Source organism: Atractosteus spatula, chromosome 5 (genome assembly GCF_055471065.1).
Source record: "Atractosteus spatula isolate fAtrSpa1 chromosome 5, fAtrSpa1.hap1, whole genome shotgun sequence".
Classification (NCBI taxonomy): Eukaryota; Metazoa; Chordata; class Actinopteri; order Semionotiformes; family Lepisosteidae; genus Atractosteus; species Atractosteus spatula.
Genome location: NC_142710.1, coordinates 13,613,391 through 13,639,100, shown reverse-complemented (window position 1 = coordinate 13,639,100; position 25,710 = coordinate 13,613,391). Strand labels below are relative to the sequence as shown.

Sequence of the window (25,710 nt, the reverse complement as noted above, 5' to 3'; positions counted from 1 at the left end):
ACAGTGTGTGTTTGTTCTGCAGACTGCAGCTACAAGTCTATGGCCACAGGGTCCACTTTCTGCACCACCATTATGGTCCTGCTTCTCAGTGTGAATGGATGAATATAGGAACGGGAACAGCAGCACTGCCTGGTGGCTGGGCCATCCACGGGTCAAGCCCATGGCCAGGGCCTATGGGGTCCCTCCCAGACACCAGCACCTGAAGAGCTGGGAGACGTTGTCAGTTTCATCAAACCAGCAAGGAGCTGATTGATACAGCACATTAAGAGTCCAGGTGGAGGGAAATCCCACAGACACACCAGCCCTCCAGGCGCAGGACTGCAGACTCTGATCAGTCAGCAGTTGGTAATTAACTCAAATCTTCCCAGAACGGCAAATTATCAGGTTTGTAATTAGGTCTAAGAAAGGCATCAGCATCCAGCAATTCAGAAATCACCCTGACACGCTGGGAATTAATATATTATTTTTATTATCATCGTCATCAGGGTCATCAGCATCATTATTATTAACAGTTAAAGACATGGCGCAGAGATCTGCTGTCGTGTTTAAGGAATGATGGGTAGTTTTTTCAAAACAAGTGTGGTTTCGGGGGAACTGGCACACGACAAGAGACAAGCCACTCGCACACACACAGACGCACAGACACACACGCGCACACACACACACAGGACGACAACGGGTTAGAAAACAAAGCCATAAAAAAAAATAAAAAAAACAACGATGCACGCACGCACACCTAGAACAGTGGTCCAGATCTGCGTGCTGATGAGATCCCTCCCTCCACTGGCTCAGCACCAGCGGCACTTCAGTCTGCTACAGTAAAGGATGCAAGCTGCTTCCCCATTCCAGAGCGACTGAGCCCTCCGGCCTCCTCCCTGCCGCCTCTGGGATCCCTCAGAATCCATCACACAGGCCCGGAACCCCGACTCACCCCCGCCCCCTTGCTCTCCCAGCAGCGTGCAGATGGTTTCAGTCAAGTTTGCATATCAGCACGTAGGCTGGAAACACCATGATCGGCTTCCCCGAGTGCAGTAATGAAACGCCACTGGGAGCAGAGTTTCTTTGAAATGGGCTAAGGACCCTTCTTAAAGGCCAGTCCTGGGCTGCTAACCCTGCACGAGCTCCTTGTTGAGAAATCTGTCTGTCACTGAGGGCAGCCGCCTTTAAATCTGGTGCGTCAAACTGGGACTGGGGCGTCCCAGGCTCATGGGATTAATTCATGAATGAGACCGGCAGTGGCTCAGCGTGAAGGGGGTTGACCTCTGTGATCCCATCCAGGGGTCACCAGCTCTGCTCCTAGAGCACTCTGTTAACCCGACTGTTTTCTTAATGAGATTTTTCTTGAAGCTGTTTTACAGTCGATCACACAAGACATTTCAATACAGGTACAGTTGCCAGCAAGCGACCTCAGTGCCTGGTGAGAAGTGTTATAGTCACACAGCTAATTAATGAATTAATTAGACCAACTACGTACTTGAGAACAGGGGAACAAAGATCAGAAGACACCAGGCACCCCAGGATCTGAGTCCGAGACCCCCAGTGCTACATTAGGAGTTCCTGGTTTTCGTTCCAGCCCTGCAGTGACTCAATAATGGGATTAATTTGAACTATGCAACTGTTCTCAGCTCTTAAACTTTAAATGCTGTCTTCAAACTGTAGCACGTCACAAATACAATCTTTCGAGTAGAACAAATAGCATGCACATATTCCAATCTAGCAACTCGTTAGTTCAATTAAGGCCTCAGTTAAGTCATTAAGCTGGGCTGGGTTGAATTTCAGAAGATGTCAGGCCCTGCAGGCAGCGAGCTTGTCAGACTCTGCTTGCAACACTGTGCCACCTCTTCTCCGAGGGCACGCCTGAAATACTGCTCTAGGGCTCAAATCCAGGCCCTCCTCGCGTATGTGGACATACAGTACAACAGACAAGCTCTTCCAGGGGAGTCCAGGCTGACAATACCTTTAAACACTGTCCAGAGGCGTTTTTTTAAGAAAGGCGGACCAGTTTTTTCTGTAAACACTTCTGGGGTCAAATTCCATCACCAGTTCCAGGGTCAAACTCGGCCCATTTAGAGCATCATTAAGGTAAACGGGCTGGGGATAGTATCCTGCTGGGGATAGTGTTTCCCTTCCTGTCCCCGGATACTAGGAGGGAAAACAGCAGGAAAGGGGAGGGAGGGGGAGGCGCCTCTGTCCGCGCGCGCTCTGAGCGGAGGGAGTACCAGGCCAGAGCCCGGCCAGAGCAGAACACACCCTCATCAGCCACACCACCTCCTCGTCCGCCGGCACCCTCCTGCAGCCCGAGCTTCTGCGGGTACCGGCCTGCCGCCTGGGGTTCGGGGGGTTCGGGGGGGTTCCAGTTTCCTTTCATCTGCGCAGCTTTTTCTCGCCAACCCCCGTTCGGCACTACTTTACACAATGGATGGCAGGAGTGTGGAGCAAGACGCCCAGCCACGTCGCTGAAGCCAATACCCTGGGATTCTCTGGAGAGACAGCTGGATGAGATGTGAGACGCCAAACAGACCAGCAAAGCAAACCAGTGACCTCCTCTTGTTGGTGGCCTCGCACGTTTGTAGTCAGATTTTAACTCTGCTGCAGACGAGCAAACAAGGAAACTGAGACGTAGGCAGATCAGGCTGCTGTGCTGCTGGACCCTCACCTGCCCCCCCCCCCCACCCAGCTATTCCAGTTATTTCCCAGTTCGGGAGCCGACTGGCCGCAGGTCCTCCAGGCAGGACAGATGCTGACCGATAGCCCGGGGCGGCCAGATGGGGGGGGCCCCCCCGAGTGGCCCGTGCACCTCTGCTCTCTGACCTCTGACCCCTGCCCCCCCGCTCGGCCCTCTTGAGTGGGCCCACTTCAGTCCAGGGGCTTTGTGCTCTTCACTGCATGGCCGGGGTGCAGGTGCCGAGGCCAAGAGGCAGAGGGTGAGCCAGTCGGCCTGTGACCTTCCGGGCCCCCGCGGTCCGTCTCCGGGACGCGCGTGGCCAGGACAGCGGCTACAGTCCCACGTTCCCGAGCGCGCAGGTCTCTTTCAGAGCAGGTAACCAGCAGCTCCAGGCCGAGACCGGACCAGACCAGTCCTCAAGTCAGGAAGTTCGGTCTCCTGTGTCCGGCGGAGACCTGCGTGATCTCAGGGCCCGGAGACGTGGCTGGCCAGCGCAGACCAGTGCAAACTGCCACTTTAATCAGCTGTAAACATAGGCGGAGTCCGGAGAACATCCATTCTCCATTTGAATAAAAATTAACTTAAAAAGAGTTAAAAAAAAAACAAGAAAACGAGAGATTTCTTCACTTTCGGTACGACAGGACTGACGATTCTACACATCACACAGCTAAAGACACCTAGTTTGTAAAGGATCAGTGTCATTCTGCTGTACTTCCCATCTCTCACTGTGTCTCCTGTCCTGTTGTGTGTGTTTTTATTACTGAGGGATTCTCTGTGATCTCCTCTCTCACTGTGTCTCCTGTCCTGTTGTGTGTGTTTTTATTACTGAGGGATTCTCTGTGATCTCCTCTCTCACTGTGTCTCCTGTCCTGTTGTGTGTGTTTTTATTACTGAGGGATTCTCTGTGATCTCCTCTCTCACTGTGTCTCCTGTCCTGTTGTGTGTGTTTTTATTACTGAGGGATTCTCTGTGATCTCCTCTCTCACTGTGTCTCCTGTCCTGTTGTGTGTGTTTATTAATGAGGGATTCTCTGTGATCTCCTCTCTCACTGTGTCTCCTGTCCTGTTAAATGTGCTTATCACCGAGGGGCTCTGTGTTCTCCTGATTCAGTGTCTCCTGTCCTGTTGTGTGCTTATACACCGAGATACTCTCTGTGTTCCCCTCTCTCTGAGTGTCTCCTGTCCCATGTGTTTATCACTGATACACGCCGTTATTGTCTCTAACTGTACCTCCTTTCCTGCAGCGTGTTAATGACTGATGCACGTGCTATTATATACAGGATGGGAGGCCCAGTGAGAGAAGGTAATGGGTTCTTGGGGGGGGGGGGCAGAATTACAGAACACTAAACTACTAAACCACATACACTATTTCTATTATAAATATATTCTCATGTGCTGCACTGCATTATTATTAAAGTTTGCTTGCGGGTGTTCGGCTCGGACAGCCTGCCGAGCGGGGAGAGCCGCCCCTGTCTTCAGTGTTAATGCGGGGCGGGGAGGGGTCCTGCGACGGGTTGGCTATTTACAAGCGTGGGCGCCGATCCATCGGCTCCATGCGCCTGCTCCGCGCGCGCCCCACGGCCGGAAGAACGGGAAACGCGAAACCCCCCCAGCGGGCCTGGTTCCGGTAGATGTGCGCGCCCGCCGCCCCCCAGGTGGTTTGTGGGAAGCCGGGTGCTCGCCAAGGCCCCGGCGGGAAGGGAAACGCGCGGGAGCGGGACCGCGGCCCCTCCGTCTCCGCCCGCGGCTGCTCCGGCTTCCAGGCCATTAGGTCCCGCCGCCCCATCTGTCCCCACCTTCCACCTGCTCCGGGTTTCCGAGACTGGAATACTGTGGCAGAGAGAGACGGCTGTCCTGGGAGTCCTCCTGTCGTGAGAGAGAGACAGCTCAGCTGTCCTGTACAACAGCACTTGCCCACTTGCACTGACTGAAAATGGACAATCACCCCTTTCGGAATGTCTTCTTATCGCAATAATAGTGAACATTTGTTAGAGTGTTTACTAATTGTGAGAATGTTTTCTATTGTGAAATGCTGTTTTGGAAATAAAGTTTATTTTGAGAGAAAAGAAAAACAGCACAGACACCAGGGGAGACAGTACTGCATCTCTGGGACAGCGTGTGTCTCACACCTCTCTCTCTCTGTGACAGTGTGCGTCTCACCTCTCTCTCTTTGTGACAGTGTACGTCTCACCTCTCTCTCTCTCTGTGACAGCGTGCGTCTCACACCTCTCTCTGTGACAGCGTGTGTCTCACCTCTCTCTCTCTGTGACAGTGTGCGTCTCACACCTCTCTCTGTGACAGCGTGCGTCTCACACATCTCTCTGTGACAGCGTGCGTCTCACCTCTCTCTCTGTGACAGCGTGCGTCTCACACCTCTCTCTGCGACAGCGTGCGTCTCACACCTCTCTCTGCGACAGCGTGCGTCTCACACCTCTCTCTCCCTGTGACAGCGTGCGTCTCACACCTCTGTGACAGTGTGCGTCTCACACCTCTCTCTCTCTGTGACAGCGTGCGTCTCACACCTCTCTCTGACAGTGTGCGTCTCACACCTCTCTCTCTCTGACAGTGTGCGTCTCACACCTCTCTCTCTGTGACCGTAGGCGTCTCACACCTCTCTCTCTGTGACCGTAGGCGTCTCACACCTCTCTCTGTGACAGCGTGCGTCTCACACCTCTCTCTGTGACAGCGTGTCTCACACCTCTCTCTCTGTGAGTGTGCGTCTCACCTCTCTCTCTCTGTGACAGCGTGCGTCTCACCTCTCTCTCTCTCTGTGACAGCGTGCGTCTCACACCTCTCTCTCTCTCTGTGACAGCGTGCGTCTCACCTCTCTCTCTCTGTGACAGCGTGCGTCTCACCTCTCTCTCTGTGACAGCGTGCGTCTCACCTCTCTCTGTGACAGTGTGCGTCTCACCTCTCTCTCTGTGACAGTGTGCGTCTCACCTCTCTCTGTGACAGTGTGCGTCTCACACCTCTCTCTGTGACAGCGTGCGTCTCACCTCTCTCTGTGACAGCGTGCGTCTCACCTCTCTCTCTGTGACAGCGTGCGTCTCTTATCTCTCTCTGTGACAGCGTGCGTCTCACACCTCTCTCTGTGACAGCGTGCGTCTCACCTCTCTCTCTCTGTGACAGTGTGCGTCTCACCTCTCTCTCTCTGTGACAGCGTGCGTCTCACACCTCTCTCTCTCTGTGACAGTGTGCGTCTCACCTCTCTCTCTCTGTGACAGCGTGCGTCTCACACCTCTCTCTCTCTGTGACAGTGTGCGTCTCACCTCTCTCTCTCTGTGACAGTGTGCGTCTCACACCTCTCTCTCTCTGTGACAGCGTGCGTCTCACCTCTCTCTCTCTCTGTGACAGTGTGCGTCTCACACCTCTCTCTCTGTGACAGTGTGCGTCTCACCTCTCTCTCTCTGTGACAGTGTGCGTCTCACCTCTCTCTCTCTGTGACAGTGTGCGTCTCACCTCTCTCTCTCTCTGTGACAGCGTGCGTCTCACACCTCTCTCTCTGTGACAGTGTGCGTCTCACCTCTCTCTCTCTGTGACAGTGTGCGTCTCACCTCTCTCTCTGTTACAGTGTCTCTCTCTCTTCAGAAATAGGTGTCCTTGGGTTCGGCTGCACCGTTCTCCTCCGCCTGCCCGTCTGCCCCCGTCTCCCCAGCGGTGGCGGCCGCTGCCCCCCCGTTCTCCTTCTTCTTTCCACCTCCGCTCTTCTTCCTCTCCTTCTCCGCCTTCTCCTTCTCCTTCTCCGCCTTCTCCTTCTCCTTCTTCTGCCTCTCCCGCTCCGCCTTCTCCGCCTTCTCCCGCTCCTTCCGCTCCTTGGCGCGCTGCTTCTCCTCCTCTTTCTCCCGCTTCTTGTCCTCCCTGCTCTTCTTCTTCTTCTTGCCCTCCTCGGCCCCCCCTCCTCCTCCCAGGGCCTCGCCCAGGACCCCTGTGACTGGGAGGGGGGTGTTGTTGGCTGTGGGGGAAGGCAAGGTGGGCACCACAGCCTCCGAGACGACTTTGGGGCTGGGGGGCGGGTTGTGGGCGAGCCTGAGGGCGGCAGGGGGCAGCTGCGAGAACGAGGAGGCGTCGCCCCGAGTGCGCCGGAAGGTGGGCAGGCTGAGGAGGCTGGCGGAGGAGCGCAGCGGCCCCGCGGGTGGGGGCAGGGAGGCGGCGGAGCTCCGCAGGCGCTGCTCCTGGATGGCGCGCGTGCCGTGCAGCCGGCGGCAGGGCTGGTGCTGCAGCTCCCCTCGTGTCTCCCGCCAGCGCTTCACCTGCACCTTGCTCTCGCGCTCGATTAGGGCCTCCGTCACCGGGAGGGAGATCACCTGGGGAGCAGAGACGGGGGTTAGTGTGGCCAAACTGACCCCGAGGTAGAGAGGAGTCGCAGCACTGGACACTGAGCACAGAGCTCAGTGAGCAAGACAGGCCTAATCAACAGAGCACAGGGCGCACACACTGAACGACAGGCCGAATCAACAGAACATAGAGTGTACATCCAGCAAGACAGGCCCAATCAACAGAGCACAGAGCGCACACACTGAACGACAGGCCCAATCAACGGAGCATAGAGTGTACATCCAACCAGACAGGCCCAATCAACAGAGTACAGAGCACACGCACCAAAAAACATGCCTAATCAACAGAGCACAGAGCACACACACCAAACAATAGGCAGATTCAACAGAGCACAGAGTGCACACCCAGCAAGACAGGCCAAATCAACAGAGCACAGAGTGCAAGCACCGAATGACAGGCCCAATCAACAGAGCACAGAGCGCATGCAATGAAAGGCAAGTCTAATCAAAAAAGCACAGAGTGCACACCCAGCACGACAGGCCTAATCAACAGAGTACAGAGAAAGGCACCAAAAGACATGCCTAATCAACGGATCACAGAGTGCAAGAGGCACTGCAGTTGCCACATAATACAATACAGGATGTACAGACCTCGTGTACTAGTGCTTCCTCCTTCACGCTGTCCGGGGGGATGTTCCTTAGCCGCTCCATGGTCTCATACATCCCCTGACACTCGCGCAGCTGCTGCACAGAGCCCAACATCTGGCGCAGGAGCACCAGCCCCACGCGAAATATAATCTTTACTCCTACAGGGAGAGAGACAGAAAGGGGGTTAATACAGACATAAGGACATAAGAAAAACAGAGGGGTTAACATTGACTCCTACAGAATACAAGGATAAGATCATCCTCATGTTCTCCTCACCCTCTAATTCCATTCTGTCAGAGTCTACTCTCCAGACACACTTCCCTTCTCTTGCCTTCACTTCCCTGTGTCCCTACCTTCGCAGAAGAACATGTCCCAGACCCGGAGAACGCAGGCCCAGGGCAGGGTGCGGGAGTACACACACATGAACCACTCTGTCATGTACAGGATGGGGTCGATCTTGAACTTCTTCAGGTGTCTGTAGGCCATGGGGCAAACCCTCCGCAGAAGAGAGAAGAAGATCTCTCCATCCAGCTGGATCGCCTCCTGCACGAGAGGGAGGGGTTAATACAGACACACTGACTGACTGGACACTCCAGTACATTAACACTGCACTGAGAGAGAGGGGTTCATACAGACACAAACAGGCAGAGAGGAGGAGGAACTGTCACTTGAACAACTAAAAATGGGGCAGACTAAAGAATTTCAGCAGGAAAAACTGAGGATCTAAAGAGATTCTGTTAAGATTTCTGCCTGACCTAAACAATATTGGTTTATTGTTCATTATCTGAGTTTGTCTGTCTACAGTGGGAGCTTGTGTCACATCCCCTCATCGACCAGCAGGTGGAGCAGGGACTCACCAGGCCTGCACTGTAGTAGCCAGGTAGGTACTTCTCACAAATCTGAACCAGGCACCAGAAAGCTTGCTGAGAGAAAGGAGATAAGCACCTCGTTAGGTACTGCACACACAGTTCCTCATTAGGGTCTAGAGTACTACACTCCACACACACAGCTCCTCGTTAGGGTCTGCAGTACTACACTCCACACACACAGCTCCTCGTTAGGGTCTAGAGTACTACACTCCACACACACAGCTCCTCGTTAGGGTCTGCAGTACTACACTCCACACACACAGCTCCTCGTTAGGGTCTAGAGTACTACACTCCACACACACAGCTCCTCGTTAGGGTCTAGAGTACTACACTCCACACACACAGCTCCTCGTTAGGGTCTAGAGTACTAGACTCCCCACACACAGCTCCTCGTTAGGGTCTAGAGTACTACACTCCCCACACACAGCTCCTCGTTAGGGTCTAGAGTACTACACTCCACACACACACAGCTCCTCGTTAGGGTCTAGAGTACTACACTCCACACACACACAGCTCCTCGTTAGGGTCTAGAGTACTACACTCCCCACACACAGCTCCTCGTTAGGGTCTAGAGTACTACACTCCACACACACACAGCTCCTCGTTAGGGTCTAGAGTACTACACTCCCCACACACAGCTCCTCGTTAGGGTCTAGAGTACTACACTCCCCACACACACAGTTCCTCATTAGGGTCTAGAGTACTACACTCCCCACACACAGCTCCTCGTTAGGGTCTAGAGTACTACACTCCCCACACACAGCTCCTCGTTAGGGTCTAGAGTACTACACTCCACACACACACAGCTCCTCGTTAGGGTCTAGAGTACTACACTCCACACACACACAGCTCCTCGTTAGGGTCTAGAGTACTACACTCCCCACACACAGCTCCTCGTTAGGGTCTAGAGTACTACACTCCCCACACACAGCTCCTCATTAGGGTCTAGAGTACTACACTCCACACACACAGCTCCTCGTTAGGGTCTAGAGTACTACACTCCACACACACAGCTCCTCGTTAGGGTCTAGAGTACTACACTCCCCACACACAGCTCCTCATTAGGGTCTAGAGTACTATACTCCCCACACACACAGCTCCTCGTTAGGGTCTAGAGTACTACACTCCCCACACACAGCTCCTCGTTAGGGTCTAGAGTACTATACTCCCCACACACACAGCTCCTCGTTAGGGTCTAGAGTACTACACTCCCCACACACAGCTCCTCGTTAGGGTCTAGAGTACTACACTCCACACACACACAGCTCCTCGTTAGGGTCTAGAGTACTACACTCCACACACACACAGCTCCTCGTTAGGGTCTAGAGTACTACACTCCCCACACACAGCTCCTCGTTAGGGTCTAGAGTACTACACTCCCCACACACAGCTCCTCGTTAGGGTCTAGAGTACTACACTCCCCACACACAGCTCCTCGTTAGGGTCTAGAGTACTACACTCCACACACACAGCTCCTCGTTAGGGTCTAGAGTACTACACTCCACACACACAGCTCCTCGTTAGGGTCTAGAGTACTACACTCCCCACACACAGCTCCTCGTTAGGGTCTAGAGTACTACACTCCCCACACACAGCTCCTCGTTAGGGTCTAGAGTACTACACTCCACACACACACAGCTCCTCGTTAGGGTCTAGAGTACTACACTCCACACACACACAGCTCCTCGTTAGGGTCTAGAGTACTACACTCCCCACACACAGCTCCTCGTTAGGGTCTAGAGTACTACACTCCACACACACACAGCTCCTCGTTAGGGTCTAGAGTACTACACTCCCCACACACAGCTCCTCGTTAGGGTCTAGAGTACTACACTCCCCACACACACAGTTCCTCATTAGGGTCTAGAGTACTACACTCCCCACACACAGCTCCTCGTTAGGGTCTAGAGTACTACACTCCCCACACACAGCTCCTCGTTAGGGTCTAGAGTACTACACTCCACACACACACAGCTCCTCGTTAGGGTCTAGAGTACTACACTCCACACACACACAGCTCCTCGTTAGGGTCTAGAGTACTACACTCCCCACACACAGCTCCTCGTTAGGGTCTAGAGTACTACACTCCCCACACACAGCTCCTCATTAGGGTCTAGAGTACTACACTCCACACACACAGCTCCTCGTTAGGGTCTAGAGTACTACACTCCACACACACAGCTCCTCGTTAGGGTCTAGAGTACTACACTCCCCACACACAGCTCCTCATTAGGGTCTAGAGTACTATACTCCCCACACACACAGCTCCTCGTTAGGGTCTAGAGTACTACACTCCCCACACACAGCTCCTCGTTAGGGTCTAGAGTACTATACTCCCCACACACACAGCTCCTCGTTAGGGTCTAGAGTACTACACTCCCCACACACAGCTCCTCGTTAGGGTCTAGAGTACTACACTCCACACACACACAGCTCCTCGTTAGGGTCTAGAGTACTACACTCCACACACACACAGCTCCTCGTTAGGGTCTAGAGTACTACACTCCCCACACACAGCTCCTCGTTAGGGTCTAGAGTACTACACTCCACACACACAGCTCCTCGTTAGGGTCTAGAGTACTACACTCCCCACACACAGCTCCTCATTAGGGTCTAGAGTACTATACTCCCCACACACAGCTCCTCGTTAGGGTCTAGAGTACTACACTCCCCACACACAGCTCCTCGTTAGGGTCTAGAGTACTACACTCCCCACACACAGCTCCTCGTTAGGGTCTAGAGTACTACACTCCACACACACACAGCTCCTCGTTAGGGTCTAGAGTACTACACTCCACACACACACAGCTCCTCGTTAGGGTCTAGAGTACTACACTCCCCACACACAGCTCCTCGTTAGGGTCTAGAGTACTACACTCTCCACACACAGCTCCTCGTTAGGGTCTAGAGTACTACACTCCCCACACACAGCTCCTCGTTAGGGTCTAGAGTACTACACTCCCCACACACAGCTCCTCGTTAGGGTCTAGAGTACTACACTCCCCACACACAGCTCCTCATTAGGGTCTAGAGTACTACACTCCCCACACACAGCTCCTCGTTAGGGTCTAGAGTACTAGAGTAAGCCACATTACGTGCCTCGCTTGTGCCCCCCTGCTCTCAGGCCCTCTCACCTCGGCTGGCATGTGCATGAGCAGCACCGCGGCCACAGGGGCCTGGGCCTGGCAGTAGCCCTCCTCAGGCCGGTACACCGTGTAGGCCTTCAGGATACGATACAGGTCCTGCTGCCTGAGACGCAGAGAGAGACGGGTTAGTACACCGGACACTGTTGCGTGTGCGCGGGGACAGTGTGTCACAATGTCTCAGTGTATGTGTGTGTGTGTGGGGACAGTGTCTCAATGTGTGTGTGCGCGCGGGGACAATGTCTCGCAGTGTCTCAGTGTGTGTGTGCGAGCGCGGGGACAGTGTCTCAGTGTATGTGTGCGCGCGCGCGCGGGGAAAGTGTCTCGCAGTGTCTCAGTGTGTGTGCGCGCGGGGACAATGTCTCGCAATGTCTCAGTGTGTGTGTGCTCGCGCGGGGACAATGTCTCGCAATGTCTCAGTGTGTGTGTGCGGGGGACAGTCTCTCACCCGTGTCCACCTCGTGCGGCGAACATCTCGTGGAAGGGGAACTGGCGGTGCAGGTCCTTCTCTATGATGTCCAGCCACTTCGGGTCCCCGGGCTCCCTCTCCAGGGCCTGAGGCAGACAGAGGGACACAGGCCGCCGTGTGTCAGTCAGCTTTACCCAGCAGGGGGCGCTGACTGAAGCGGAGAGGAAGTGCACAGCAGCCGCCCTGGCAAATCATGAGACGGGGGAAATCTTGACAGCTTGACCCCCTCCCCCTGGGCCTGTCCCTCACACTGCCTCCAATCCCACAGTGCCTGGATCCCAACCCCCTTGTGCCCCCCCCCCCGCCCCACCAGTGCGACACATGCACTGGGCTCAGGCCTGCACCCTCTGCGCCGCCCCGACCGTGCCGCTCGCCAGCCAGAGCGCACTCCGACATGCAGGGATCACGGGAGGCAGAGAGGATTATGGGATTAGCCCACAGAGCGGGGGCTCAGTCTGGAAGAGCAGATGAGGGAGGGGGATTAGGGCTGGGAACCCCAGGGGAGAGGCGAGAGGAGGACACACCCCCCTTGCCTGCCCGTCGTGGTCTCCTCATCTGTCTATAATCTGTCTCGTCTGTGCGGTTTCCCTTTCTGCCCGTCGCCTCAGGCTTCTGCGGATTCTGGTCTTCTCTCAGCCTGTCCAGACTTCTCCTGTCTACTAGCCAGTCCACCCGTCTCTCACCTCAAACTTCCCGGGGTTCTGGTCCATCACTTCTTTGCTGTTGGACAGGAACTGCCAAGCCTTTGCCCGCAGAGAGGAGGGGATCCCCTTCCTGCAGCGTAGCTTCACCTGCACCCAAAAAAAACATGGTGAGACACCCCAGAACACGTTCACAGAGCAAGACGCACAAGTCTGGAAATATACTCACTGGGACAACCCATCACCAGTGAAAGAGAGATGATGCCTAGCACACACAGTCCTACAGAGACACCCTGAAACACTCACAATTAAACCCCAAAGCAGACACAGCTGGAACAGTCACGCTGAGAATAGGGCTGTAGGAAACCAGCTGGAATAGTCACACTGAGAACAGTGGTGAAGGAACAAAGACTCAGCTGGAATAGTCACACTGAGAATAGGGCTGTAGGATCCCAGCTGGAATACTCACGTTGAGAATAGTGCTGCAGGAAACCAGCTGGAATAGTCGCACTGAGAACAGTGGTGAAGGAACAAAGACAAAGCTGGAATAGTCACACTGAGAATAGGGCTGTAGGATCCCAGCTGGAATACTCACGTTGAGAATAGTGCTGCAGGAAACCAGCTGGAATAGTCACACTGAGAATAGGGCTTTAGGATCCCAGCTGGAATAGTCACACTGATAATAGGGCTGTAGGAAACCAGCTGGAATAGTCACACTGAGAATAGGGCTGTAGGATCCCAGCTGGAATAGTCACACTGAGAATAGGGCTGTAGGATCACAGCTGGAATAGTCACGTTGAGAATAGTGCTGCAGGAAACCAGCTGGAATAGTCGCACTGAGAACAGTGGTGAAGGAACAAAGACACAGCTGGAATAGTCACACTGAGAATAGGGCTGTAGGATCCCAGCTGGAATACTCACGCATAGAAAAGTGCTGCAGGAAACCAGCTGGAATAGTCACACTGAGAATAGGGCTGTAGGATCCCAGCTGGAATACTCATGCATAGAAAAGTGCTGCAGGAAACCAGTTGGAATAGTCACACTGAGAATAGGGCTGTAGGATCCCAGCTGGAATAGTCACGCTGAGAATAGGGCTGTAGGATCCCAGCTGGAATAGTCACGCTGAGAATAGGGCTGTAGGATCCCAGCTGGAATAGTCACACTGAGAATAGGGCTGCGGGATCACAGCTGGAATAGTCACGTTGAGAATAGGGCTGTAGGAAACCAGCTGGAATAGTCACACTGAGAATAGTTCTGTAGGAAATCAGGTGGAATAGTCACGTTGAGAATAGTGCTGCAGGAAACCAGCTGGAATAGTCACGCTGAGAACAGGGCTGTAGGATCCCAGCTGGAATAGTCACGCTGAGAATAGGGCTGTAAAATCCCAGCTGGAATAGTCACGCTGAGAATAGGGCTGTAGGAAACCAGCTGGAATAGTCACGCTGAGAATAGGGCTGTAAAATCCCAGGTGGAATAGTCATGCTGAGAATAGGACTGTAGGAAACCAGCTGGAATAGTCACACTGAGAACAGTGGTGAAGGAACAAAGACACAGCTGCAATAGTCACACTGAGAATAGGGCTTTAGGATCCCAGCTGGAATAGTCACACTGATAATAGGGCTGTAGGAAACCAGCTGGAATAGTCACACTGAGAATAGGGCTGTAAATCCCAGGTGGAATAGTCACGCTGAGAATAGGGCTGTAGGAAACCAGCTGGAATAGTCACACTGAGAACAGTGGTGAAGGAACAAAGACACAGCTGGAATAGTCACACTGAAAATAGGGCTGTAGGATCCCAGCTGGAATAGTCACGCTGAGAATAGGGCTGTAGGAAACCAGCTGGAATAGTCACACTGAGAATAGGGCTGTAGGATCCCAGCTGGAATAGTCACACTGAGAACAGGGCTGTAGGATCCCAGCTGGAATAGTCACGCTGAGAATAGGGCTGTAGGAAACCAGCTGGAATAGTCACACTGAGAATAGGGCTGTAAGATCCCAGCTGGAATAGTCACGCTGAGAATAGGGCTGTAGGAAACCAGCTGGAATAGTCACACTGAGAATAGGGCTGTAGGATCCCAGTTGGAATAGTCACGCTGAGAATAGTTCTGTAGGAAATCAGGTGGAATAGTCACGTTGAGAATAGTGCTGCAGGAAACCAGCTGGAATAGTCACGCTGAGAATAGGGCTGTAGGACCCCAGCTGGAATAGTCACGCTGAGAAAAGTGCTGTAGGAAACCAGCTGGAATAGTCACACTGAAAATAGGGCTGTAGGATTAAAAATAGTCCTGGTAGAAAAACTTTGGTCTAATCCAAACTAACAACAATCACACAGACACACAAAAACAGATTCACAGATTGACACCTGTACCTTCTGGAAGCGCCGGGAGACCCACTTGTCCCAGTTACTGAACATGTCCAACCACTTCATCTCCCTCTGCCGAGCCACCTCCACTCTCATCTCCCGCTCACTGGGACACACAGAGAGAGGGGTTAATACAGACACACTGACTGACTGGACACTCCAGTACATTAACACTGCACTGAGAGAGAGGGGTTCATACAGACACACTGACTGACTGGACACTCCAGTACATTAACACTGCACTGAGAGAGAGGGGTTCATACAGACACACTGACTGACTGGACACTCCAGTACATTAACACTGCACTGAGAGAGAGGGGTTCATACAGACACACTGACTGGACACTCCAGTACATTAACACTGCACTGAGAGAGAGGGGTTCATACAGACACACTGACTGGACACTCCAGTACATTAACACTGCAATGAGGGAGACATTTAGTCACCCTTTGGTGTAGCATAACACTGTACTGCATTTACTGTAGGTATTCTTTCAACTACAGTGATGGTAGTTTCCAGTCAGTAAGATAAGATCATAAATTACAGTTGCAACTAAAACCACAGCAGTCCTCATCAACTGCAATACTGTGTGAAATCAGAGACCTCTGATCCTAATTTAGAAAAGGGAGTGAGAGCGATCATTATGAGTGAGATGCATTTTCGGAAGCACACACTGAATCACAACTGGGAGGAAAGGAGGTATGTAATCTTTATGCATATAGGTACAGTACGTCCTTAAACACTGACACAGCCAGTGGACTCTTACTGTCCACTGACACAGCCCAGACACAGAGCTCTAGACTCCTCCAGTCCGCTGACACAGCCCAGTCACGGGGCTCTAGACTCTTACTGTCCACTGACACAGCACAGTCACAGAGCTCTAGACTCCTCCAGTCCGCTGACACAGCCCAGTCACGGGGCTCTAGACTCCTCCAGCCCACTGACACAGCACAGTCACAGAGCTCTAGACTCTTACTGTCCACTGACACAGCACAGTCACGGGGCTCTAGACTCTTACTGTCCACTGACACAGCCCAGTCACAGAGCTCTAGACTCCTCCAGTCCACTGACACAGCACAGTAACGGGGCTCTAGACTCTTACTGTCCACTGACACAGCCCAGTCACAGAGCTCTAGACTCCTCCAGTCCACTGACACAGCCCAGTCACAGAGCTCTAGACTCCTCCAGTCCACTGACACAACCCAGTCACAGAGCTCTAGACTCCTCCAGTCCACTGACACAGCCCAGTCCTGGGGCTCTAGACTCCTCCAGTCCACTGACACAGCACAGTCACGGGGCTCTAGACTCCTCCAGTCCACTGACACAGCACAGTCACGGGGCTCTAGACTCCTCCAGCCCACTGACACAGCACAGTCACGGGGCTCTAGACTCCTCCAGTCCACTGACACAGCCCAGTCACAGAGCTCTAGACTCCTCCAGTCCACTGACACAGCCCAGTCACAGGGCTCTAGACTCCTCCAGTCCACTGACACAGCCCAGTCCTGGGGCTCTAGACTCTTACTGTCCACTGACACAGGCCAGTCATGGAGCTATAGACTCCTCCAGTCCACTGACACAGCCCAGTCACAGAGCTCTAGACTCTTCCTGTCCACTGACACAGCCCAGTCACAGAGCTCTAGACTCTTACTGTCCACTGACACAGCACAGTCACAGAGCTCTAGACTCCTCTAGCCCACTGACACAGCACAGTCAAAGAGCTCTAGACTCCTCCAGTCCACTGACACAGCCCAGTCACAGAGCTCTAGACTCCTCCAGTCCACTGACACAGCCCAGTCACAGAGCTCTAGACTCCTCCAGTCCACTGACACAGCCCAGTCACAGAGCTCTAGACTCCTCCAGTCCACTGACACAGCCCAGTCACAGAGCTCTAGACTCCTCCAGCCCACTGACACAGCACAGTCACGGGGCTCTAGACTCCTCCAGTCCACTGACACAGCCCAGTCACAGAGCTCTAGACTCCTCCAGTCCACTGACACAGCCCAGTCACAGAGCTCTAGACTCCTCCAGTCCACTGACAGAGCCCAGTCACAGAGCTCTAGACTCCTCCAGCCCACTGACACAGCACAGTCACGGGGCTCTAGACTCCTCCAGTCCACTGACATAGCCCAGTCACGGGGCTCTAGACTCCTCCAGTCCACTGACACAGCCCAGTCACAGAGCTCTAGACTCCTCCAGCCCACTGACACAGCACAGTCACGGGGCTCTAGACTCCTCCAGTCCACTGACACAGCCCAGTCACAGGGCTCTAGACTCCTCCAGTCCACTGACACAGCCCAGTCACGGGGCTCTAGACTCCTCCAGTCCACTGACACAGCCCAGTCACAGAGCTCTAGACTCCTCCAGTCCACTGACACAGCCCAGTCACGCGGCTCTAGACTCTTCCTGTCCACTGACACAGCCTAGTCACGGGGCTCTAGACTCCTCCAGTCCAGTGACACAGCCCAGTCACGGGGCTCTAGATTCCTCCAGTACACTGACACAGCCCAGTCACGGGGCTCTAGACTCCTCCAGTCCACTGACACAGCAATGGGGCTCTAGACTCCTCCAGTCCACTGACACAGCAATGGGGCTCTAGACTCTTACTCTGTACAGTAGTGACCCCAGTGTCAGGGTGCAGTGACCCCAGTGTCGGGGACTCACCTGTTCTCGCTATACTGCGATCCCCCCAGGAACCCGTACTTGTCCGTGCGGCGGAAGGTCATGCCGTTGATCTCCGAGTCGGAGCCAAGCGAGCTGGCGTCGTCGCCCAGGCCGGCCAGGGACTCCAGCGTGCCGGACATCAGGCTGGCCGACTCCAGGTAGCTGAGCGTGTCGGGGGCGGGGGGCCCGCGGCGCACCCCGGGGAGCAGCGAGACCGAGCCCGACAGCTGGGGCGGCTCCTGGACTAGGGGGACCACTGGGGACTGCGGTCCCGGACGGAGCTCCGCACCTTCTTGCTGGGGTGTTTGTGCACTTTTCTCGAGGTCTGTCTGCCCCTGTCCCAGGGGGGGAGGTGCCCCCGTACCCCCGTCTGAGTTCTGCCAAGGCTGCAGGGAAGGGGAAGTGCGTGGTTCCACTGGGGTTTTGGGGTCCACCCCCGGTGCAAGGAGGCGGCTTCTGTCTGCCCCCTCATCCCGCCCACCGTGTGGACGAGGCTCAGCTCCCACGTCGGAGGGAGACGGGCTTACTGGCGGGTCAGCAGGTCTGGACCCGAGGTTGGCTTCCCCCCTGTCTGGTCCCGAACTTCCATCGGCGTACCCCACCTGGTCCCTCAGGCCCCGCCCCGTTGAAGACCCCGCTCCGGGCTGCGCGGGGGGCAAGGGGATGGCCGGCTTTGCCCTGGCTGGCGATACAATGCTGGCCAAGCCTCCCGGCCTGCTGCCTGGGCCCATCACAGCAGGGTCGGCGTACAGGGCCGATTTGGGTACGGGGGGCTTGCTGGCGTCATTGGGGACCCCTGGTCGGTGCTGTGAGTCAGAGGGGGTCTGCGCTGGGGTGTTGCGGGGGTCCCCTAGGCCCTGGGGTGAATGCGTGAGTGCTGAAATTTCGGCCATATCCGCAGAATCCTGAGAGAGAAACAAACGAAGAGACAGAGTAAAAACTGTGCAAATCTGTCCACTTTAATCTGCCCTTGACCGACCCACCGGCCCCGCAATCAGGGGAGATCTGTCCTTGACCGACCCCCACAATCAGGGGAGATCTGTCCTTGACCGACCGACCGGCCCTGCAATCAGGGGAGATCTGTCCTTGACCGACCCCCACAATCAGGGGAGATCTGTCCTTGACCAACCCACCGGCCCTGCAATCAGGGGAGATCTGTCCTTGACCGACCCTGCGATCAGGGGAGATCTGTCCTTGACCGACCCTGCGATCAGGAGAGATCTGTCCTTGACCGACCAACCGACCCCGCGATCAGGGGAGATCTGTCCTTGACCGACCCACCCCACAATCAGGGGAGATCTGTCCTTGACCGACTGACCCTGCGATCAGGGGAGATCTGTCCTTGACCGACCCTGCGATCAGGGGAGATCTGTCCTTGACCGACCCCCACAATCAGGGGAGATCTGTCCTTGACCAACCCACCGGCCCTGCAATCAGGGGAGATCTGTCCTTGACCGACCCTGCGATCAGGGGAGATCTGTCCTTGACCGACCCTGCGATCAGGAGAGATCTGTCCTTGACCGACCAACCGACCCCGCGATCAGGGGAGATCTGTCCTTGACCGACCCACCCCACAATCAGGGGAGATCTGTCCTTGACCGACTGACCCTGCGATCAGGGGAGATCTGTCCTTGACCGACCCTGCGATCAGGGGAGATCTGTCCTTGACCGACCCCCACAATCAGGGGAGATCTGTCCTTGACCAACCCACCGGCCCTGCAATCAGGGGAGATCTGTCCTTGACCGACCCCCACAATCTGGGAGATCTGTCCTTGACCGACTGACCCTGCGATCAGGGGAGATCTGTCCTTGACCGACCCTGCGATCAGGGGAGATCTGTCCTTGACCGACCAACCGACCCCGCGATCAGGGGAGATCTGTCCTTGACCGACCCACCCCACAATCAGGGGAGATCTGTCCTTGACCGACCCTGAGATCAGGGGAGATCTGTCCTTGACCGACCCCGCGATCAGGGGAGATCTGTCCTTGACCGACCCCGCAATCAGGGGAGATCTGTCCTTGACCAACCCACTGGCCCTGCAATCAGGGGAGATCTGTCCTTGACCGACCCCCACAATCAGGGGAGATCTGTCCTTGACCAACCGACCCTGCGATTAGGGGAGATCTGTCCTTGACCGACCAACCGACCCCAAAATCAGGGAAGATCTGTCCTTGACTGACCCTGCGATCAGGGGAGATCTGTCCTTGACCGACCAACCGACCCCAAAAACAGGGGAGATCTGTCATTGACCAACTGACCATTGCCTAGAAAAGACATGGCATCGGAAGTCATCCCCTTAACGGCACAAGCACCTTGATCGTCGCCAGAACGCAGAATTAACAACATCAGCCTTCAATATCATCTGCAATAGCGAATGCACAGAGAAAACGCAGCAGCCAGTGAGAGGCGACTGGTTCCCGGGAACACTGGGACACTGTGGACCAGCAGCCCCTGCTCTGATCTCATTAACAGCAGCCAGCCGTGGGTGGGCGGGGCATGAGCTCAGGGGGTGGAGTATCAGGAGGGTGGGTCTCAGTCTGAGTCTTTGATTCAGTGTTCATGCCTGTGTGTGCCCTGTGACGGACTGGAGTCCCATCCAGGGTGCATCCTGCCTTGTGCCCGTTGTTGGCAAGGTCCTGTACTGGATAAAGGGGTTAGAATATGGCTGAATAGAAGGTAGGTGTCAAGAAAAGAAGTAATCACATTTCAGAGAAGACGACAACCACTTAAAACGTTAACCGAACGTCTCTCTCAGCATGCACAGTATGTACGAGCTGGGAAACCCTTGCAGTGCGTCTGTCCTGCAGGAAGGAGAGACAGCACAGTGTGCTCTCTTTATTGTGCACTAACCTGCACAATGACCTGCTGCTGCTAAATATGGCCCAGCGTAAACAGAAATAGACCTCAGAACATGAAGGGTGGACAGAGGACAGGTCCCACGACTGGCGTGGACAGTCTCAGCCGTGCTGCAGCGGCTCTAAGCACTTCTCTAGGTTATAAATATAGCCCTGCTGAGGAGAAGACTTCCTGTCTGGGAGTGAGTCAGAGTAGCACTCACAGCTTGTGAGCAGTCCTTACAGTACTGAGACCCCACACTAGAGTCCTGGACACAGGTCCGAGACCCCACACTACAGTCCAGGACACAGGACCCAGACCCCACACTACAGTCCAGGACACAGGACCGAGACCCCACACTACAGTCCAGGACGCAGCGCCGAGACCCCACACTACAGTCCTGGACGCAAGACCGAGACCCCACACTACAGTCCAGGACGCAGGACCGAGACCCCACACTACAGTCCTGGACACAGGACCGAGACCCCACACTACAGTCCAGGACGCAGGACCGAAACCCCACACTACAGTCCAGGACGCAGGACCGAAACCCCACACTACAGTCCAGGACGCAGGACCGAGACCCCACACTACAGTCCAGGACACAGCAATGAGACCCCACACTACAGTCCTGGACGCAGGACCGAGACCCCACACTACAGTCCAGGACGCAAGACCGAGACCCCACACTACAGTCCAGGACGCAGGACCGAGACCCCACACTACAGTCCAGGACGCAGCGCCGAGACCCCACACTACAGTCCAGGACGCAGCGCCGAGACCCCACACTACAGTCCAGGACACAGCAATGAGACCCCACACTACAGTCCAGGACGCAGCGCCGAGACCCCACACTACAGTCCAGGACGCAGCGCCGAGACCCCACACTACAGTCCAGGACGCAGGACCGAGACCCCACACTACAGTCCAGGACGCAGCGCCGAGACCCCACACTACAGTCCAGGACACAGCAATGAGACCCCACACTACAGTCCTGGACGCAGGACCGAGACCCCACACTACAGTCCAGGACGCAAGACCGAGACCCCACACTACAGTCCAGGACGCAGGACCGAGACCCCACACTACAGTCCAGGACGCAGCGCCGAGACCCCACACTACAGTCCAGGACGCAGCGCCGAGACCCCACACTACAGTCCAGGACGCAGGACCGAGACCCCACACTACAGTCCAGGACGCAGCGCCGAGACCCCACACTACAGTCCTGGACGCAAGACCGAGACCCCACACTACAGTCCAGGACGCAGGACCGAGAGCCCACACTACAGTCCTGGACACAGGACCGAGACCCCACACTACAGTCCAGGACGCAGGACCGAGACCCCACACTACAGTCCAGGACGCAGGACCGAGACCCCACACTACAGTCCAGGACACAGCAATGAGACCCCACACTACAGTCCAGGACGCAGGACCGAGACCCCACACTACAGTCCAGGACGCAAGACCGAGACCCCACACTACAGTCCAGGACGCAGGACCGAGACCCCACACTACAGTCCAGGACACAGGACCCAGACCCCACACTACAGTCCTGGACGCAAGACCGAGACCCCACACTACAGTCCAGGACGCAGGACCGAGACCCCACACTACAGTCCTGGACACAGGACCGAGACCCCACACTACAGTCCAGGACGCAGGACCGAGACTCCACACTACAGTCCAGGACGCAGGACCGAGACCCCACACTACAGTCCAGGACACAGCAATGAGACCCCACACTACAGTCCTGGACGCAGGACCAAGACCCCACACTACAGTCCAGGACGCAACGCCGAGACCCCACACTACAGTCCAGGACGCAGGACCGAGACCCCACACTACAGTCCTGGACGCAGGACCGAGACCCCACACTACAGTCCTGGACGCAGGACCGAGACCCCACACTACAGTCCTGGACACAGCACTGAAACCCCACACTACAGTCCTGGACACAGCACTGAAACCCCACACTACAGTCCTGGACACAGCACCGAAACCCCACACTACAGTCCAGGACGCAGGACCGAGACCCCACACTACAGTCCAGGACGCAGCACCGAAACCCCACACTACAGTCCAGGACGCAGGACCGAGACCCCACACTACAGTCCAGGACACAGCGCCGAGACCCCACACTACAGTCCAGGATGCAGGACCGAAACCCCACACTACAGTCCTGGACACAGCACCGAAACCCCACACTACAGTCCAGGACGCAGGACCGAGACCCCACACTACAGTCCAGGACGCAGCACCGAAACCCCACACTACAGTCCAGGACGCAGGACCGAGACCCCACACTACAGTCCAGGACACAGCGCCGAGACCCCACACTACAGTCCAGGATGCAGGACCGAGACCCCACACTCTACTATTCGGACTATTCATATCTATGTTGTATTGTTCTTATGTTTTCTTTATATTGCCTGCTGATGTAAAACAAACTGCCCCTTGGTTATAATAAAGACGGTCTCCCTCTCTTCCTCTTGTCCCCAGTTTCTCCAAGTATAGACACAACACCTGTACACTCCTCTCTGCCCAGCTGGAGATCAGGGCTTCACCGTGCAGCACCTCTGCACAGGAATGCCAGGCGATTCGCTCCAGGCTCCAGGCTCCAGCAGAAGGAACTCGACAGTTTGTAATGTTAGCGACTCGGTCACACCAGCGATGACTGCAAACCAGCACAGAGCCACATGGTCACGCCACACGGTCACGCCACACCTTGACAGTCCAGTGTGCTGAGCTGCCGTCCTGGGCTACTGTGTGTGACTGTGGAGGTTAGATTCACTACAGGTGCTCTCGGTTCAGACTGAGCAACGCCTCCAGGACCAGGACTGGACAGCCCTGCTACAGACACACTGACTGACCCCTCCAGGACCAGGACTGGACAGCCCTGCTACAGACACACTGACTGACCTCTCCAGCACCAGGACTGGACAGCCCTGCTACAGACACACTGACTGACCCCTCCAGGACCAGGACTGGACAGCCCTACAGACACACTGACCCCTCCAGGACCAGGACTGGACAGCCCTGCTGCAGACACACTGACTGACCCCTCCAGGACCAGGACTGGACAGCCCTGCTGCAGACGCACTGACTGACCCCTCCAGGACCAGGACTGGACAGCCCTGCTGCAGACACACTGATCCCTCCAGGACCAGGACTGGGCAGCCCTGCTGCAGACACACTGACTGACCCCTCCAGGACCAGGACTGGACAGCCCTGCTGCAGACACACTGACTGACCCCTCCAGGACCAGGACTGGACAGCCCTGCTGCAGACACACTGACTGACCCCTCCAGGACCAGGACTGGACAGCCCTGCTGCAGACACACTGACTGACCCCTCCAGGACCAGGACTGGGCAGCCCTGCTGCAGACACACTGACTGACCTCTCCAGGACCAGGACTGGACAGCCCTGCTGCAGACACACTGACTGACCCCTCCAGGACCAGGACTGGACAGCCCAGCTGCAGAAACACTGACTGACCCCTCCAGGACCAGGACTGGACAGCCCTGCTACAGACACACTGACTGACCTCTCCAGCACCAGGACTGGACAGCCCTGCTACAGACACACTGACTGACCCCTCCAGGACCAGGACTGGACAGCCCTACAGACACACTGACCCCTCCAGGACCAGGACTGGACAGCCCTGCTGCAGACACACTGACTGACCCCTCCAGGACCAGGACTGGACAGCCCTGCTGCAGACGCACTGACTGACCCCTCCAGGACCAGGACTGGACAGCCCTGCTGCAGACACACTGATCCCTCCAGGACCAGGACTGGGCAGCCCTGCTGCAGACACACTGACTGACCCCTCCAGGACCAGGACTGGACAGCCCTGCTGCAGACACACTGACTGACCCCTCCAGGACCAGGACTGGACAGCCCTGCTGCAGACACACTGACTGACCCCTCCAGGACCAGGACTGGGCAGCCCTGCTGCAGACACACTGACTGACCTCTCCAGGACCAGGACTGGACAGCCCTGCTGCAGACACACTGACTGACCCCTCCAGGACCAGGACTGGACAGCCCAGCTGCAGAAACACTGACTGACCCCTCCAGGACCAGGACTGGATATCGCGGATGCAGACACACTGACCGGCCCTGGAGGTCTTTCTTGGCCCGTGATGACTACGGGAATACGGATCACCGCTGTACAACCCAGCAGAGAGAACTGAGAGAACTGCACATCCCGATAAACTAGAGCTCGGCAACGCCGCCTCGGTGTAGCGGTTCCCCGCGTCGTTCCGCTACCCAGCCCCGCTATCCGCTCGGGGCGGAGACGAAGCTCAGCTACTCCTGCACGGCGCCCTGGCGAAGGTTTCAGATCCGTCCCCCCGTCTGGCCTCGCAAGCTTCGTCGACACAACTTCCCAATTCAAAAACATGCAGCATCACCGCAGAGTTACACCTCCGGCCCCCTCCCTCCCCGCTGGGCCCGGGCCTCAGCCCCGGCCTTGCCCAGCCGCGCTCGCCCCCCGCCACTCACCCACAGCCGGGATCGCCGGCAGGTTGCGTCCGCCGCCGCCGCCGGCCGGGGGGTCCGTCACCTCGGCCAGCCCCCTCCCGCCTCCACCACAGCGCCCGTTACAGGACCCCTCCCGTCGGGAGCGACTGGACGAACTGCGGAAAGCGGAGATTGTGCTGTCGGGTACCTCGTCCTTAGACCTGGCGGAACTCCAGCTCCCGTCCCGCGTCCATCTTTCCAGCCGGCCGCTCCCTTCCCGTGAGAAAAGGACGTTTTTGTTCGGGAATTCACCGGGATGCGAGCGGAGTGCAAGCGCTGCTTGTCAACCCACAAGCCTGTCTCTCTCTCTCACCCTGTCAGGCCGACACCGTCCGCATTTCCTCACTGACAGCGGCGTGCGCGCCCCCGCCACGCCGGCCCCCGGCTTGCAGACCGGGAGCCAAAAGGGCCGGCCGAAGAGCGTGCGCGAACCCGCGTGTGCGTGCGAGCGAGCAAGGGAGCGAGCAGGTGGCCCCGCGTCCCCGCGGCGCGCTGCCTTAATCACCGGCGATCATAGCTCAGCGCTGCCGATGAGGCAGCGGTGTCCTTTAACATTACTGTTCAGCCGACGCCTTTATCTGAGGAGAGGAACCGGTAGTTACTGGACCACAACA

The 25,710-nt window shown here is 56.0% G+C and overlaps 1 protein-coding gene and 1 pseudogene across 4 annotated transcripts; one reads left to right on the top strand and one right to left on the bottom strand.

Moving 5' to 3' along the window:
- Positions 1-452: 452 nt before the first annotated feature.
- On the bottom strand, positions 453-25,413 carry tbc1d10b (TBC1 domain family, member 10b). 4 transcript variants are annotated; one of them, XM_088916913.1, is made up of 11 exons: positions 25,079-25,413; positions 17,733-18,637; positions 15,077-15,176; positions 12,751-12,858; positions 12,047-12,153; positions 11,590-11,704; positions 8,444-8,509; positions 7,940-8,129; positions 7,590-7,744; positions 6,219-6,968; positions 453-4,530 (listed from the first exon to the last, which is right to left on the bottom strand). In XM_088916913.1, exons 2-10 carry the CDS (start codon positions 18,623-18,625, stop codon positions 6,249-6,251), a joined length of 2,454 nt encoding a protein of 817 aa, XP_088773039.1. In that variant the 5' UTR covers positions 18,626-18,637; positions 25,079-25,413; the 3' UTR covers positions 453-4,530; positions 6,219-6,248. The 4 variants fall into 4 exon arrangements, with proteins under 4 accessions (XP_088773039.1, XP_088773041.1, XP_088773038.1 ...); XM_088916915.1 differs by having other exon boundaries at positions 25,245-25,357; XM_088916912.1 differs by lacking the exon at positions 25,079-25,413 and adding an exon at positions 19,992-20,006.
- LOC148834214 (uncharacterized) lies at positions 20,108-21,974 on the top strand (annotated as a pseudogene).
- Positions 25,414-25,710: the final 297 nt, after the last annotated feature.